Source organism: Anolis sagrei, chromosome 11 (genome assembly GCF_037176765.1).
Source record: "Anolis sagrei isolate rAnoSag1 chromosome 11, rAnoSag1.mat, whole genome shotgun sequence".
In the NCBI taxonomy this organism is placed as follows: Eukaryota; Metazoa; Chordata; class Lepidosauria; order Squamata; family Dactyloidae; genus Anolis; species Anolis sagrei.
The window spans coordinates 172,040-188,127 of record NC_090031.1 but is presented as its reverse complement, the minus strand read 5'-3'; the positions used below and the strand labels follow the sequence as shown (position 1 = coordinate 188,127).

Genomic DNA, 16,088 nt, shown 5'->3' with positions numbered 1-16,088 from the left:
ACAGTATAACAATTACATATACACCAAAAGCAAGTCAAAAACATTAAAAGCAATAACAGTAAACAGTGAAAACAACACACTGTGATACAATAAAAACTAGGCTGGGCAAATGTAATGGGTACAGAGTAAAAAGTGCTGAGTGTGCTGAGTGATATATAAGGATTTTTGGATAGGTGCAATGTGCGGACAATCTTAATCTGTAATAAAGTGCTTTTGGACAGATTGCTGCGGATTTCCTATTCTGGAAAGGCACACCGGAATAGCCAGGTCTTCAAGCTCTTCCTAAAGATTGCCAACGTAGGCAGTCTTGTTGTTGTTGTTGTTGTTGTTGTTGTTATTATTATTATTATTATTATTATTATTATTATTATTATTCTGCCCCAAATCCCTTTGGGGAGATGGTGGCAGGGTATAAAGTAGTAGTAGCAGATATTATTATTAGGTTCTTGTGGGTTTTTTCGGGGTATAGAGCCGTGTTCTAGAGGCATTTCTCCTGACGTTTCACCTGCATCTATGGCAAGCATCCTCAGAGGTAGTGAGAAGAACCTAGTGATTCCAGCCATGAAAGCCTTCGACGATATTATTATTTATAATTATTATATTGTAATTGTATTATACGTATTGTATTGCATTGTTATTATAATTATAATAACAATGCAATTGTTATTATAATTGTGGCGCAGCTGGCTGAGTGTCAGCTGCATTAAGATCACTCTGTCCAAAAGGTCATGAGTTCGAAGCCAGCCTGGGTTGGAGTGGGTTTCCAACCAATTGTATGTAGCCTGTTGTCGACCTTTGCAACCCGAAAGACAGTTGCATCTGTGAAGTAGGAAAATAAGGTACCACCTTAAAGTGTGGGGAGGCTAAATTAACTGATTTATGAGGCCATAAAGAAGACCGGCAGAGCATTCCAGCGGGGAAGCATGCGGGGAATGCGGAAGTGCTTCATCAGCATCGCAGATGGATGAGGGAAGCGACAGCTCTCAAGTTAAATAGCCTCTGTGTATGTCTGTATATGCTTGTATGTCAAAAATTGGGATTGAATGTTTGCCATATATGTGTACACTGTAATCCGCCCCGAGTCCCCTGCCGGGTGAGGAGAAGGGCGGAATAGAAAAGCTGCAAATACATAAATAAATAAATAAATATTATTATGCTACTGACACAAAAGCACAGCATGTCACAACAAACGAGATCTCTATGCTGGATTTCGTATCACAAAATCACAAGTTGAACACTTCCCAATCATCTAGGATGTGTGATGTTGTTATTGTTATTATTTGAAACACCACAAGATGAGTCCACAGCAGACAAGATCACTCTGCTGGCTGTTGCATTGGATCACACGTCGGACCCTTCCCAAGTGTCTAGGACTGTGTGATGTATCGGTGAATAATGCATGCAGATCCCACTAAGGTGGCCTTTTGCAGCTGACAATTATTATTATTATTATTATTATTATTATTATTGACACAAAAGCACAGTATGTCACAGCAAACGGGATCTTTATTCTGGATTTCATATCCAAAAAATCACAAGTCGAACCCTTCCCAAGCGTCTAGGGTTGTGTGATGTATTTCCGAATGATCCAAGTCAAGTTGCAGTTGACAGATCGTGATTTTGTCAATGTTTATGGTTTCCAAATGCCGGCTGAGATCTTTTGGCATGGCACTCAGTGCGCCCATCACCACTGGGACCATTATTATTATTATTATTATTATTATTATTATTATTACTATTATCATCACAAGCCCACTAGCTGCTGGCTTTTGGGTGTAATTCATAGTACTGGTTATGACCTCAAGAGCCCTACGATACAGGTGACAGGCTGCAACTTGCTGTCTGAGCCTCCTTGGCCCCGAGATCCACAGAAGGGACCCTCCATGAAATGTTGGCCTCCCCCTCAGGATGAGAGCAGAAAAGAGAGAGAAGAAAAAGACCCATTCCCAACTCTCCTTCAGCAGACATGGGGGAAGGGAAACCCTCAGACTATTCTCATGCTCACTAAACCGTTCCTCATTGAGGACTTGAGACTTGGGCAGTGTGGGGTTGAATCCCAACAGTTGTATCCCACCTTGAGCCGGGTACTAAATTCATTATCAGTACTAGCCCGTCCCCTGCCACACGTTGCTGTGGCCCGGTCTCTGTATATGTGTTTTGTGTGTGTATATGTTTGTGTATTGTGCACATGAGTTGTGATGTATTTTTTAATTTTTGGCTTTTTAATTTGTTTATTTATTAAGCAATTTTGTATCCCGGTCTTCTTCTCCCCTCTATCGGGGGACTCAGGCCAGTTTCCAACAATAAAATCACAAAACAATCATTAAAAACATCATATAACATAATTCAATTAAAACGTTATAACAGCAAAATGCAATCGCATAATAACAATGGTCAGTCGTCATAGTGAATTCGTTGTACATCATTCATCGTCATCTATCCGATCACAGAAATATTGATTCACTCGTCGAAAGCCAAATTCCATAGCCAGGTTTTCACCCGTTTTCTGAACGACAGAATGGAGGGGGCAGTTCTGATCTCCAGTGGGAGAGAGTTCCAGAGTCGAGGAGCCACCACCGAGAAGGCCCTGTCCCTCGTCCCCACCAGACATGATTGCGAAGCCGGTGGGAACGAGAGCAGGGCCCCTCCAGACGATCTAACAACCTAGATGGTTCGTAGGGGAGAATACGTTAAGTCTCTTCCGCTGTGTTTTTCAGTGTTTTTATGAGTGATGGTCATTCATTGGTCTGATAAGTGTATTGTGTCCAAATTTGGGGTCAATTCGCCCAGTGATTTTTTTTATTTTTACATTTTTATTTATATTTTTATTTATATAGATTACTAGCTGTCCCCTGCCATGCGTTGCTGTGGCCCAGCCTGTGTCTATGTGTTTTGTGTGTATCTATATGTGTATACGTGTGTGTGTATATATGTGTATATATGTGTGTTTGCATATCTATGTGGTTTTATGCATGCGCCGTCACGTCTTTTTGCTTTGTTGGCCTTTTAAGTCCTTTCCGCTGAGTTTTTTTTTAGTGTTTTTATGAGTGATGGTTACTCATTGGCCTGGTACGTGTATTGTGTCCAAATCTGTTGTCAATTCGTCAAGTGGTTTTTGAATTATGTTAATCCCCAAATGAACATCACATGTTTATTTATACAGATTATGTTTCATTTCATGAAGTGGCCCGCCAGTTTCTCAAATGCTGGCCATAAAGGAAATTCTGTCCCAAGTGCAACTGCACCCCACTTTTATTGCTGACCCCCCCCCCCCCCAAATACTATACAGCACATGCTGTTGGTGCAAAAAGGAGGATATATCCATCACAGCCAATAGCGACTGGGTGTGTCTAACCTTCAGGAATTTAGCTCACCCATTTTCACGCTATCCAAGCTGGCAGAGGTTCCTACAGGGAGTCCACCATTTAACTGGGCCCTGCACGAAGAAGGCCTTCCTGTCCTGAATCTCCCCCAGACCCATTTCGGAGGAGGCTGGCATTTCTGGGCCACGGCTGAGTGCCACCAGTCTCCCTCTGGTGGCCACACTCAGGTGTACACTCATCACTAAGGTGGGTGGACAACAAACACTTTCACAAAGGTGTCAAAAAGGTAGCAAGGTTGACACATAGAGTGGTTTTTTTTTGGGGGGGGGGGAAGAATATTTCCACACTGGGATGAACTTCACCTGAATCAGTAGATGGCAAATGCAAGCTAGGCATTTGCCTAATCCAAAGAGGTCCTCACTCTGAGTTTCAGAACAAGAGAACAAGAGGAAGAGGCACATCAACAAACGCTCCAAGGGCAGAAAAATCACCCCCAGGAAGGACTGCCTTCTGCAAATGGCCACCTGAATCAAAAAGGAACGGCTAACAAACAGCAGTGTCCATTTCCAGAAGGATAGCGACTGATACTAGGGCCCTTCATGCCAGGGAGTAGGACTAGATCAGGTATGGGCCAACTTGGACCCTCCCTCCAGGTGTTTTGGACCTCAACTCCCACAACGTGGGGATGCAGATGATCCCTTGATGGACTGAAGTGTCCAGTTCCAAGAGGACAAAGGCATGGGCCAACTTGGGCCCTCCCTCCAGGTGCTTTGGACTCCAACACCCACAACGTGGGTATGCAGATGACCCCTTGAATGACTCAAGTGTCACTTCCAAGAGGACCAAGGCATGGGCCAACTTGGGCCTTCCCTCCAGGTGTTTTGGACTCCCAACTCCCACAACATGGGTATACAAATGATCCCTTCATTGACTGGGGTGTCCCGTTCCAAGAGGATAAAGCCATGGGCCAACTTGGGCCCTCCCTCCAGGCGTTTTGGACTCCAACTCCCACAACGTGGGTATGCAGATGACCCCTTGATGGACTGAAGTGTCCAGTTCCAAGAGGAGAAAGGCATGGGCCAACTTGGGCCCCACCTCCAGGTTTTTGGACTCCAACTCCCACAACGTGGGTATGCAGATGATCCCTTGACTGACTGAAGTGTCCAGTTCCAAGAGGAGAAAGGCATGGGCCAACTTTGACCCTCCCTCCAGGCGTTTTGGACTCCAACTCCCACAACGTGGGTATGCAGATGACCCCTTGATGGACTGAAGTGTCCAGTTCCAAGAGGACAAAGGCATGGGCCAACTTGGGCCCCACCTCCAGGTTTTTGGACTCCAACTCCCACAACGTGGGTATGCAGATGACCCCTTGAATGACTCAATGTTTGGCATCTGCGCTTGTGGGCTTAATCCACTAAATAACTTACACTTGATAGAAATTGACTGCCGAGAACAAGAAATGCCTCTGTCTTGATGCTGCAGGAAGATATCTTGGTGTCTTTTTATGTTGAACAGACTGTCATGGCTATGGTTTTGAATACAAGTAATGCCAGAATTTGTGGGCAGGCAAAGTCATAATTAGACAGATGGGAAGGTACAGACCTTTGTGGCTGTTTGCAAACGGCCATGTAAAACCTATATACTGTTGAGCCTGAACTCGGCATGTGGTTGATATGCAAGGAATTCCTAAAGGCCCCACAACCCAAAAGGAGAATCCCATTCTGCTAGTCCTTGCCCCCGAATCTGGATATATATATATATATATATATATATTTCCAACAGATCTCATGACCTCTGAGAATGCCTGAAATATATGCAGGCGAAATGTCAGGAGAGAATGCTTCTGGAATATGACCAGACAGAAAACACACAACAACTCCCCACCACCACCACACATATGTGTGCAATGTGCATATATACACATACACATGCCATTCGTCATCCCAGCCTGCACTTCTTGGCAGAGCCAGAAGAGGGTGCTCTCTCCCAACCTCTGGGCCTCCAGATTCCTTCTCCACACACAGAGAGAGGCTCTTCTTCTTAAGTAGAAACACAACCCCAAATTGCTTCAATTCCTAAGCTGTCGAGGAATCTGGGGAACGAAGTATAAAATGGTGCACCCTTCTCTGCATCCTGCCACACCCCACCCCAAGATTCATTTAGGCAGCTAAAACAGAAGTCATTTCGGACCCATTGGCAACCATCTTTGAGAGTTCTTGGAGAACGGGAGAAGTTCCAGCAGATTGGAGGAGGGCCAATGTGGTCCCAATCTTCAAGAAGGGAAAAAAGGACGACCCAAACAACTACCGTCCGGTCAGCCTCACGTCGATACCGGGCAAGATTCTGGAAAAGATTGTTAAGGAAGCGGTCTGCAAACACTTAGAAACAAATGCGGTCATCGCTAAGAGTCAACATGGATTTATCAAAAACAAGTCATGCCAGACTAATCTGATCTCTTTCTTCGATAGAGCCACAAGCTGGGTAGATGCGGGGAATGATGCCGTGGATGTGGCGTACCTGGATTTCAGGAAGGCCTTCTTGGACAAGGTCCCCCATGACCTTCTGGCAAGGAAACTAGTCCAATGTGGGCGAGGCAGAACTACGGTGAGGTGGATCTGGAATTGGTTAAATGGACGAACCCAGAGAGTGCTCACCAATGCTTCCTCTTCATTTTGGAAAGACGTGACGAGCGGAGTGCCGCAGGGTTCCCCCCTGGGCCTGGTCCTGGTCAACGTCTTTATTAATGACTTAGATGAAGGGCTAGAAGGCAGGATCATCAAGTTTGCAGACGACACCAAATTGGGAGGGAGAGCCAATACTCCAGAGGACAGGAGCAGGAGTCAAAGGGATCTTGACAGACTAGAGAGATGAATGGCCAAAACTCACAAAATGAAGTTCAACAGTGACAAATGCAAGAGACTCCACTTTGGCAGAAAAAACGAAATGCAAAGATACAGAATGGGGGACGATGAGGCCTGGCTCGAGAGCAGGACGTGTGAAAAAGATCTTGGAGTCCTCGTGGGGAGGAAGGTGAACATGAGCCAGGAATGTGATGTGGTGGCAAAAAAAGCCAATGGGATTTTGGCCTTCATCAAGAGGAGCCTAGTGTCTAGATCCAGGGAAGTCCTGCTTCCCATGCTCTATTCCGCCTTGGTTAGACCACTTTACCTGGAATACTGTGTCCAATTCTGGGCACCACAATTCAAGAGAGATGTTGACCCTAAGCTGGAATGTGTCCCGAGGAGGGTGACTCAAATGATCAAGGGTCTGGAGAACAAGCCCTATGAGGAGCGGCTTAAGGAGCTGGGCATGTTTAGCCTGAAGAAGAGAAGGCTGAGAGGAGATATGATAGCCATGTCTAAATATGTGAGAGGAAGCCACAGGGAGGAGGAGGGAGCAAGCTTGTTTTCTGCTTCCTTGGAGACTAGGACGCAATGGAGCCATGGCTTCAAACTACAAGAGAGGAGATTCCATCTGAACATGAGGAAGAACTTCCTGACTGTGAGATCCGTTCAGCAGTGGAACTCTCTGCCCCGGAGGGAGTGTGGTGGAGGCTCCTTCTTTTGAGGCTTTGAAACAGAGGCTGGATGGCCATCTGTCAGGGGTGCTTTGAATGCAATATTCCTGCTTCTTGGCAGAATGGGGTTGGACTGGATGATGGCCCACGAGTTCCCTTCCAACTCTTTGATTCTAGGATTCTATGAACAGGCCTGGGCCAACTTGGGCCCCCCTCCATGTGTTTGGGACTTCCAACTCGAACAACATGGATATGCAGAGGATCCCTTGATTGACAGAAGTGTCCAGTTCCAAGGGACAAAGGCATGGGCCAACTTGGGCCCTCCTTTTCCCTTTCCCTTTCCTTTTCCACTTAAGTGCATGTCTAAGAAGTGTGTCACCAACATGAAGTGCGTGGAAAGCCCTGCTACATCGTCTAATTCAAGACATCCTTCAATTCAGGCAATGGAATTGAGGCTCCTGCGGCCCAGTTCTTTGCCTCGGGGTCTTTCTGCGGAGCCTGTGTTGGACGGAAGGGGTGACACTCCCGCTGAAGGCGCAGGTACGCAGCCTGGGAGTGATCCTGGACTCATCGCTGAGCCGGGAACCCCAGGTTTCGGCAGTGGCCAGGGGAGCTTTTGCATAGTTAAAACACGTGCACCAGCTGCACCCGTACCTTGGGAAGTCTGATCTGGTCACAATGGTCCACAATCTGGTTACATCCCGGATAGATTACTGCAACACACTCTACGTGGGGCTGCCTTTGAAGACGGTTCGGAAACTTCAGCTAGTCCAACAGATTAGATTACTAACTGGGGAGACATACAGGGAGCATACCACCCCCCGGCTATGCCAACTCCACTGGCTGGCGGTCCACCTCCGAGCCCAATTCAAAGTGCTGGTTTTGACCTCTAAAGCTCTAGACGGTTCTGGCCCAGCTTACTTGTCCAAACGCATCCACCCCTACGTCCCACCTGGAAGGATGGGTTCTCGTAAACTAAGATCATCCGGGGAGGCCCTGCTCTTGCTCCCGTCAACAGCGCAAATATGTCTGGAGGGGACGAGAGACAGGGCCTTCTCGGCAGTGGCCCCCCGCCTATGGAACACACTCCCAAATGAGGTAAGATCTGCTCCCTCCCTCCTGGCTTTTAGAAAGAAATTAAGGAGCTCCACTGGCTGCCGTTCATTTTCCGATCCCAGTTCAAGGTGCAGGTTCTTACCTACAAAGCCCTGAACGATTTGGGACCTAGGTTCTTGTGGGTTTTTTCGGGCTATAGAGCCATGTTCTAGAGGCATTCTCTCCTGACGTTTCGCCTGCATCTATGGCAAGCATCCGCAGAGGTAGTGAGGTCTGTTGGAATTAGGACAATGGGTTTATATATCTGTGGAATGGCTGGGGTGGGGCAAGGAGCTCTTCCCTGCTGCAGTTAGGTGTGAATGTTTAGCTGATCACCTTCATTAGCATTTGAAGGCCTGCCTGAGCCTGGGAAAATCTCTTGCTGGGAGGTGTTAATCTATGCCTGGTTGTTTCCTCTCTGTTGTTTTGCTGTTGTGGTTTTAGAGTTTTTTAATACTGGTAGCCAGATTTTGTTCATTTTCATGGTCTCTTCCTTTCTGTTGAAATTGTCCACCTTCTTCTTGTGGATTTCAATGGCTTCTCTGTGTAGCTCTCTGACATGGTGGTTGTGAGAGTGGTCCCGCATTTTTGTGTTCTCAAATAATCTGCTGCGTCCAGGCTGGTTCATCAGGTGCTCTGCTATGGCTGACTTCTCTGGTTGAAGGAGTCTGCAGTGCCTTCCATGTTCCTTGATTCGTGGTTGGGCAATTCTGCGTTTGGTGGTCCCTCTGGAGACTTCTTGTCCCCAGCTGCATGGTATACGGTAGACTCCTGCAGAGGTGAGAGGATCCCTCTTGTCCTTTGCTGAACGGAGCATTGGTTGGATTTTCTTGGTGGGTCTGGAGATTGTTTATATGTTGTGTTTCCTCCTCAGCTTCTTCCCTCTGCGGTCAGTGGTTCCCTTGATGTCTGGCAGGAACACTTTTCCTCTGGGTGGATCTTCATCTTGACTCTCGTGGCTTCTTCTCGGTGGTCTTGCAGCTCTTCTGATGTCTGAGGTGGAGTCTCCATTGGCCTGGAGAGCCCAGTTGAGGTGGTTCAGTTCATCTTGGAGGAGGAGGTGGGCTTCGCAGATTCTTTTTGCACGGTCTGCCAAGGCTTTAATGGTGCTTCTTTTTTGACTTGGGTGATTGTTGGAGTTTTTATGTAGATATCTATCTGTGTGTGTGGGTTTTCTGTAGACGGTGTGACCCAATTGTTGATCTGGTTTACGGATGACTAGGACATCTAGAAAAGGCAGTCTCCCTTCATATCCTTTTTCCATGGTGAATTGGATGTTTGGGTGGATGCTGTTGAGATGGTCCAGGAACCTGTTGAGTTCTTCTTCTCCATGGCTCCAAATGGTGAAGGTGTCATCCACATATCCACAGATTTGGGACCTGCCTACCTGCGTGACCGCATCTCTGTGTATGAACCCACACGATCTCTTCGATCATCTGGAGAGGCCCTACTCACACTCACACCTCCATCACAGGCGCGATTGGTGGGGACGAGGGAGAGGGCCTTCTCGGTGGTGGCCCCCCAACTCTGCAATTCACTCCCCAGGGATATCAAACAAGCCCCCACATTGGCAGTCTTTAGGAGGAGCCTGAAAACGTGGCTGTTCAGTGTGTCTTCCCTGAACGAAGGAAATAATGTCCTGCAAAATGTCCTCAGAAGCACTTCAACTACCCGTTGGGTTGCTCTCCCTACATTACCTTTTAAAACCCTCCTGCTTAGATACACTCTACCTCTGTTCACGCCCAGTATTGATTTTGAAATTTCAAACTATTACATTTGGCCCGGCCATAGGTTTTAAATTGTGTATGTTATGGCTTATATGTTGAGTTATATTAATTGTACTGTTTTATTTGCTTGCTGCTTTGTTGTTGACTGATGTGTTGTTGGGCTTGGCCTCATGTCAGCCGCCCCGAGTCCCCTCAGGAGATGGTGGTGGGGTATAAATAAAGTATTATTATTATTATTATTATTATTATTATTATTATTAAAATCATGGTTTTGGGACCAGGCCTTCGGACAGCAGATGTATGTGGAGTTTTAGAGGGACATTGGCTGGAATGGCAATACGACTGGCGAGACTGTTTTATTGTATTAATGCTTGGTGATTTATTGTTTAATTATGCTTTATGTTTAATTGTGGTTTTATTACTGTAACTGTTATGTATTGGCATCGTGTCGGTGCCCAATGAATTTTGTCATCTATGTGTAAACCACTTTTAGTCCCCCCAGGGGTGAGAAAAGCGGTATATAAGTACTGTATATGAAGAAACACATCATCCCAAATCCGCCCCCCTCCCAAGTGCTCCACTTTGCCTTAAAATACGAGGGGTATTTTTAAAGCAAGGTCCGTTTTCTTGTAGACACTAGTAGTTTGCGTGCATACCGCAAGGAGCACGTGCGCTGTGTACCGACATGCCTCGGGAACAACTCAGGTGCTGAGTTTCCGCTCTGTAGCTCACCTGTACGGTTCTGTTCTGTGCTTTCAAAATGTTTAAGACTCTCAACTCACCTTCCTCCGCATGTGAGGTTTGCTCAGGGATACGGTTTTGGTCAGCAAGGAACCTGCCTGCTGCAGAAATCCATCGACAGATTTGTGAAGTGTACGGTGATACTGTTATGAGTGAAAGCAAAGTGCGTAAGTGGGTACGACAATTCAAAGATGGCCGTGACAATGTCCATGGTGAGGACCGCTCCGGTCGCCCATCTTTGATTACGGACGATTTGGTGGCTTTAGTTGAAGCGAGGATTCGTGAGAACAGGCGCTTCACAATCACAGGTCTCTCAAACGAATTTCCTGACGTGTCCAGATCAGTGCTTTACAACATTGTTTCTGAACACCTAAAGTTTAGGAAACTGTGCTCCTGTTCGGTCCCGAAACTCCTAACAGAGGACCACAAAAACCAAAGATTTGAGTGTGCAATCAAATCAAATCGTCTGTAATCCAAGAAGGGCGACCGGAGCAGTCCTCATCATGGACGTTGTCACGGCCATCTTTGAATTGTCATACCCACTTACGCACTTTGCTTTCACTCGTCACAGTCTCACTGTACACTTCACAAATCTGTCGATGGATTTCTGCAGCAGGCAGGTTCCTTGCTGACAAAAACCGTATCACTGAGCGAACCTCACATGCGGCGGAGGGTGAGTTGAGAGTCTTAAACATTTTTAAAGCACAGAACAGAACCGTACAGGTGAGCTACAGAGCGGAAACTGAGCACAGTTGCTCCCAAGGCATGCCGGTACATGACGCACGTGCTCGTTGCGGTATGCGCGCAAACTACCCCTCGTACTTCTGTGCTTCGTTGTTGCTCCCACTCCAGCTGGGAAAAAAGGATCAAAGACTTATCATGAAACCCAAATGTGAGGGGTGCAGCCCAGTTGGGCCCTCAATGCTGACTGCTGAGCCTTGCACCTCGCCTCGCCAAACTCTGCGGCCACATTGCCTCCCTGTGCTTGGCAGCCTGAACCCAGTGGGCTCTCCCCTGGACTCAGCCCCAGGCCCAGCTGCACCTGGGGCCTCCTGAGAAGGAAAGGCCAGGCTGGCGTGCCCCCTCCTCCCTCCTCCCCCGCCCCACCCCCCCCCCTTGCCAGGAAGAAGGGTACCTTTCCGGTTCATCCCCATCTGGAGACACTTGAGCAGGCGGCAGTACTGGCACCGGTTGCGCTGCTTGCGGGACATGACGCAGTTCTTGTCGCGGCTGCATCGGTAGACCCGCTTGTTGCAGATGCTGCGCTTGAAGAAGCCCTTGCAGCCCTCGCAGGAGATGATGCCGTAGTGCAGGCCCGTGGCTCGGTCTCCGCAGATCAGGCAGGTGCGTAGGTCAACCCGGTCATCTGCAAGAGGAAGGGTGTCAAGGTCAGGCTCACGGCAGAGACAAAGAGCTCTTCCACACAGACGTATCTCCCAGAAGGCCAAGGCAGGTAACCCACAAGATCTGCTCTGAACTGGGTTATCGGAGTCCACACTGCCATCTATTATTATTATTATTATTATTAAACTTTATTTGTACCCCGCCTGCATCTCCCGAAGGATTCGATGCGGCTCACACAGGCCGAGGCCTCAACAACACAACATAACAATACAATCTAAGCAAATCAAACAATTAAAAACAGAATAAAGCAAAATAAACAACAGGCACAATACACTAAAACACAATAAAACTGGGCCGGGCCAGAGCAATGGGTACAAGATTAAAAGTGCTGATGTGACAGGGGGTGTATATGGGGCTTCCAGGGCAAGTGCGATGTGTGATGTGCAGCAATCATTGGTTCTGGTAAAGTGCTTCTGGGACTTGGTAATGGAGATTTCCTAATCTGGGAAGGCGCATCGGAAAAGCCAGGTCTTCAAGTTCTTTCTGAAGACAGCCAATGTAGGGGCCTGTCTAAGGTCTTTGGGGAGGGTGTTCCAGAGTCGGGGGGCCACCACGGAAAAGGCCCTGTCCCGCATCCCCACCAAGCGCGCTTGCGATGCAGGCGGAATCACGAGCAGGGCCTCTCCAGATGACCGAAGAGAACGTGTGGGTTCGTAGATGGAGATGTGGTCACGCAGGTAGGCAGGTCCCAAACCGTTTAGGGCTTTGTAGGTAAGCACCTGCACCTTGAATTGGGCTCGGAAGATAAATGGCAGCCAGTGGAGCTCCTTGAACAGGAGGGTTGATTGACCTCTCTCTGTAAGGGGCCCCAGTTAGCATCCTGGCTGCTGATCGTTGGACCAGTTGGAGCTTCCGAGCCGTCTTCAAGGGCAGCCCCACGTAGAGCGCATTGCAGTAATCCACAGTTCAATGTGGATTTGATACAGCTGTGTGGAAGGGGCCAAAGACACAACCAGCCGGAGCAAGGCAATGCTGCGGAGGGGAGAATTCAGCACAGATGCCCACGAAGCACCCTCCGGGGTGAGAAGAGCGGGGTAGGAATGGTCTAAATAAATAATAAGATAAATAAATACGGACGGCACCCCCAAATCCACTGGGATGCAGAAGTTGAAGAGCAAAGTTCGGAAATGCTTCTCTTTGGGACTTCAACTTGCTGAAATGCTAGCACATGACTAATATTGAAAGGCAGACACCACATAATCGAAAGATAGAATCATAGAATCAAAGAGTTGGAAGAGACCTCGTGGGCCATCATCCAGTCCAACCCCATTCTGCCAAGAAGCAGGAATATTGCATTCAAAGCACCCCTGACAGATGGCCATCCAGCCTCTGCTTCAAAGCTTCCAAAGAAGGAGCCTCCACCACACTCCCTCCGGGGCAGAGAGTTCCACTGCTGAACGGCTCTCACAGTCATAGAATCCTAGAATCCAAGAGTTGGAAGAGACCTCCTGGACCATCATCATCCAGTCCAGCCCCATTCGGCCAAGAAGCAGGAATATTGCATTCAAATCACCCCTGACAGATGGCCATCCAGCCTCTGCTTAAAAGCTTCCAAAGAAGGAGCCTCCACCACACTCCGGGGCAGAGAGTTCCACTGCTGAACGGCTCTCACAGTCAGGAAGTTCTTCCTAATGATGACTTTGAAAATATTAATCCCCCCAGACACAAATTTTGGAAATTGTACAGAGCACCCCATTTATAAAGCCTCTTAGAGCAAAGTGCCGTTAGTGACTCCCAGCCCTCCATGGGTCCATCCTCTTCCTCTGTCCAGGTGATTTTTTCAAATCAGCATTGTCACGAGGAGGCTGAGGATGGAGGGCGAGAGAAGCTTTCAGTGTGGCCTGCATTAAGACAACACTGAAAGTTGGGTGGGAAACGCGTGATCTGATCCCAGTCAATACCCATCTGTGCCTGCCTCCTGCAGGTGAGGTAAACAGCTACTCCCAGAACCCCTCCCTGAGCATCTATTCCACCCCCCTGCCATGCACGTTTGCACAACCCTGAAAGAGGCCCATTCCCATCTTTGCTTCACGGGTGCAACAGATGGAAAGCCCACCACCTTCCAAGGCACTCCATTACACACTTGAACAGTTTTCACGTTACGTAGAGTCTCTTTTCTTGTTATTCGAACCCACTGATTCATGTCCTGGTTGCAGAAAGCATCTTCTACGTGGAACAACTGCTCCTACAATGGCTTAGGTCCAGACTATTTGGCAAACCGCCTCTCCCTCTACAGACCAACTCGGACACTGCGGTCATCGGAGGAGGTCCTCCTCTCGGTCCCACCCCTGCCCCAAGCACGGCTGGTGGGAACGAGAGAAAGGGCCTTCTCCGTGGCTGCCCCCCCCCCCCACACACACACCTCTGGAACTCCATTCCTAAGGAGTAGGGCTGGGCGGTTTTGTTTCGTTAATTCGTAATTCGTTAATAATTCGTTAAATTTTTTTAATTACAAAACGATAACGAACCATTCTGGAGCAATTATTTAAAAAATGAATTTTTAAACACGTTTTGTAAATGCTTCGTATTTCGTTATTGTATTCGTTTCGTTATTGTTCTGAGGTCGTTTCGTTATTATTTCCGCATGTCTGGGGCAAGTTTTTTGTTTAATTAGTGAAAAAAAATTATAATATCACACCAACAGTCAACAACAGAGGGAGAGGGAAGCTTCAGAAGGAGGTTTTTTTGGAGGTTTTTTAGCGTATTTCGCGGTCGCGTCCGCCATTAACGAATCGATTCGTTATTGTTTCGGAAATCGATTCGTTAATGTTTTGTAATTTTTTTCACATTTACGAAATTTCGTAAATATCGAACTTTTTTTAAGGAAAATTTTGTAATTATTTTAAATAACGAAACGCAAAAACCCCCAAAAAACGAATCGATTTTAGAAACAATTTTTTCTGTTGTTACCCAGGCCTACTAAGGAGTTAAAGGTGGCCCCCTCCCTCCCCGCTTCCAAGAAACAGCTGAAGGCATCCCTTTGCTCTCTGGCTTACGAGGAGGAATAGGAATAGTAGTTGGCAATACTACCATGATACCTCTGATTGATAGTTGGCATCCGTATCCGTGCCCTGCTCACCCCACCAGCTCAATAGATATCTTGAGCAATGATGAATCGATCTGCCCCAAAGAAATGGGAAATCCATGTTTCCATTTGATGTTTTGTCTTATGTCTGTTATAACAGGCTGTGTTTTTTATTTAATTTTAGTTTGTTAAGTTATAATTCGTATTTATATGTTGGGTTGTATGAATGTGTTAGTATAGATGTATTGTTGTTGTATTCGGGCATTGGACGTTTGTCTTTTATGTTTGGAATCCGCCCTGAGTCCCTTTGGGGAGAGAGAGCAGAATACAAATGTTTTTATTTATTTATTATTATTACAAAATGTTTCTCTCTCTCTCTCTTTTTCTCTCTCTCAGTCTCACCTTTAGATGTGTCATTATTATTATTATTATTATTATTATTATTATTATCTTTATTTGTACCCGGCTAGCATCTCCCAAAGGACTCGATGCGGCTTACAAAGGCCAAGGCCTCAAGACACAACATAACAACACAAAACCTAAAGCAAATTAAAACAATTAAAGCAATATTAGACAACAAGCAATAAACAATACACCAAGACACAATAAAACTGGGCTGGGCCAGAGTAATGGACACGGGATTAAAAGTGCTGATGTGACAGGTGATAGGTAAGGGTTATAGGGTAAGTGCAGAGTGCAGCAATCTTAATTCTAGTGAAGTGCTTCTGGGACTTGTTGTTGGAGTTTTCCTATTCTGGAAAGGCACATCTTCTGGAAAAGCCAGGTCTTCAAGTTCTTCCTAAAGACTGCCAATGTAGGGGCCTGTCTAATGTCTTTGGGGAGTGTGTTCCAGAGTTGGGGGGCCACCACAGAAAAGGCCCTGTCTTGCGTCCCCACCAAACGCGCCTGCGATGCTGGTGGGATCATGAGCAGGGCCTCTCTGGATGACCAAAGTGAACGCGTGGGTTCGTAAACGGAGATGCAGTCATGCAGGTAGGATGGTCCCAAACCGTTCAGGGCTTTGTAGGTGAGCACCTGCACCTTAAATTGGGCTCGGAAAATAAACGGCAGCCAGTGGAGCTCCTTGAACAGGAGGGTTGACCTCTCTCTGTAAGGGGCACCAGTTAACATCCTGGCCGCTGCCTGTTGGACCAGTTGGAATTTCCGAGCCGCTTTCAAGGGCAGCCCCACGTAGAGTGCATTACAGTAGTCCAATTTAGAGGTGATCAAGGCATGGACCACCCCGGCCAGATCAG

At 47.2% G+C, this 16,088-nt stretch overlaps 1 protein-coding gene across 3 annotated transcripts in view; it reads right to left on the bottom strand.

Annotated features, from left to right (window-relative positions):
* Positions 1-16,088, bottom strand: part of NR6A1 (nuclear receptor subfamily 6 group A member 1) — a 110,519-nt gene that overhangs the window by 17,172 nt on the left and 77,259 nt on the right. For all 3 annotated transcript variants that reach the window (XM_067471729.1, XM_060757618.2, XM_060757620.2), the window contains one exon: positions 11,539-11,769. In XM_067471729.1, the coding sequence (XP_067327830.1) occupies positions 11,539-11,769 (231 nt within the window). The remainder of the gene's footprint in view (positions 1-11,538; positions 11,770-16,088) is intronic.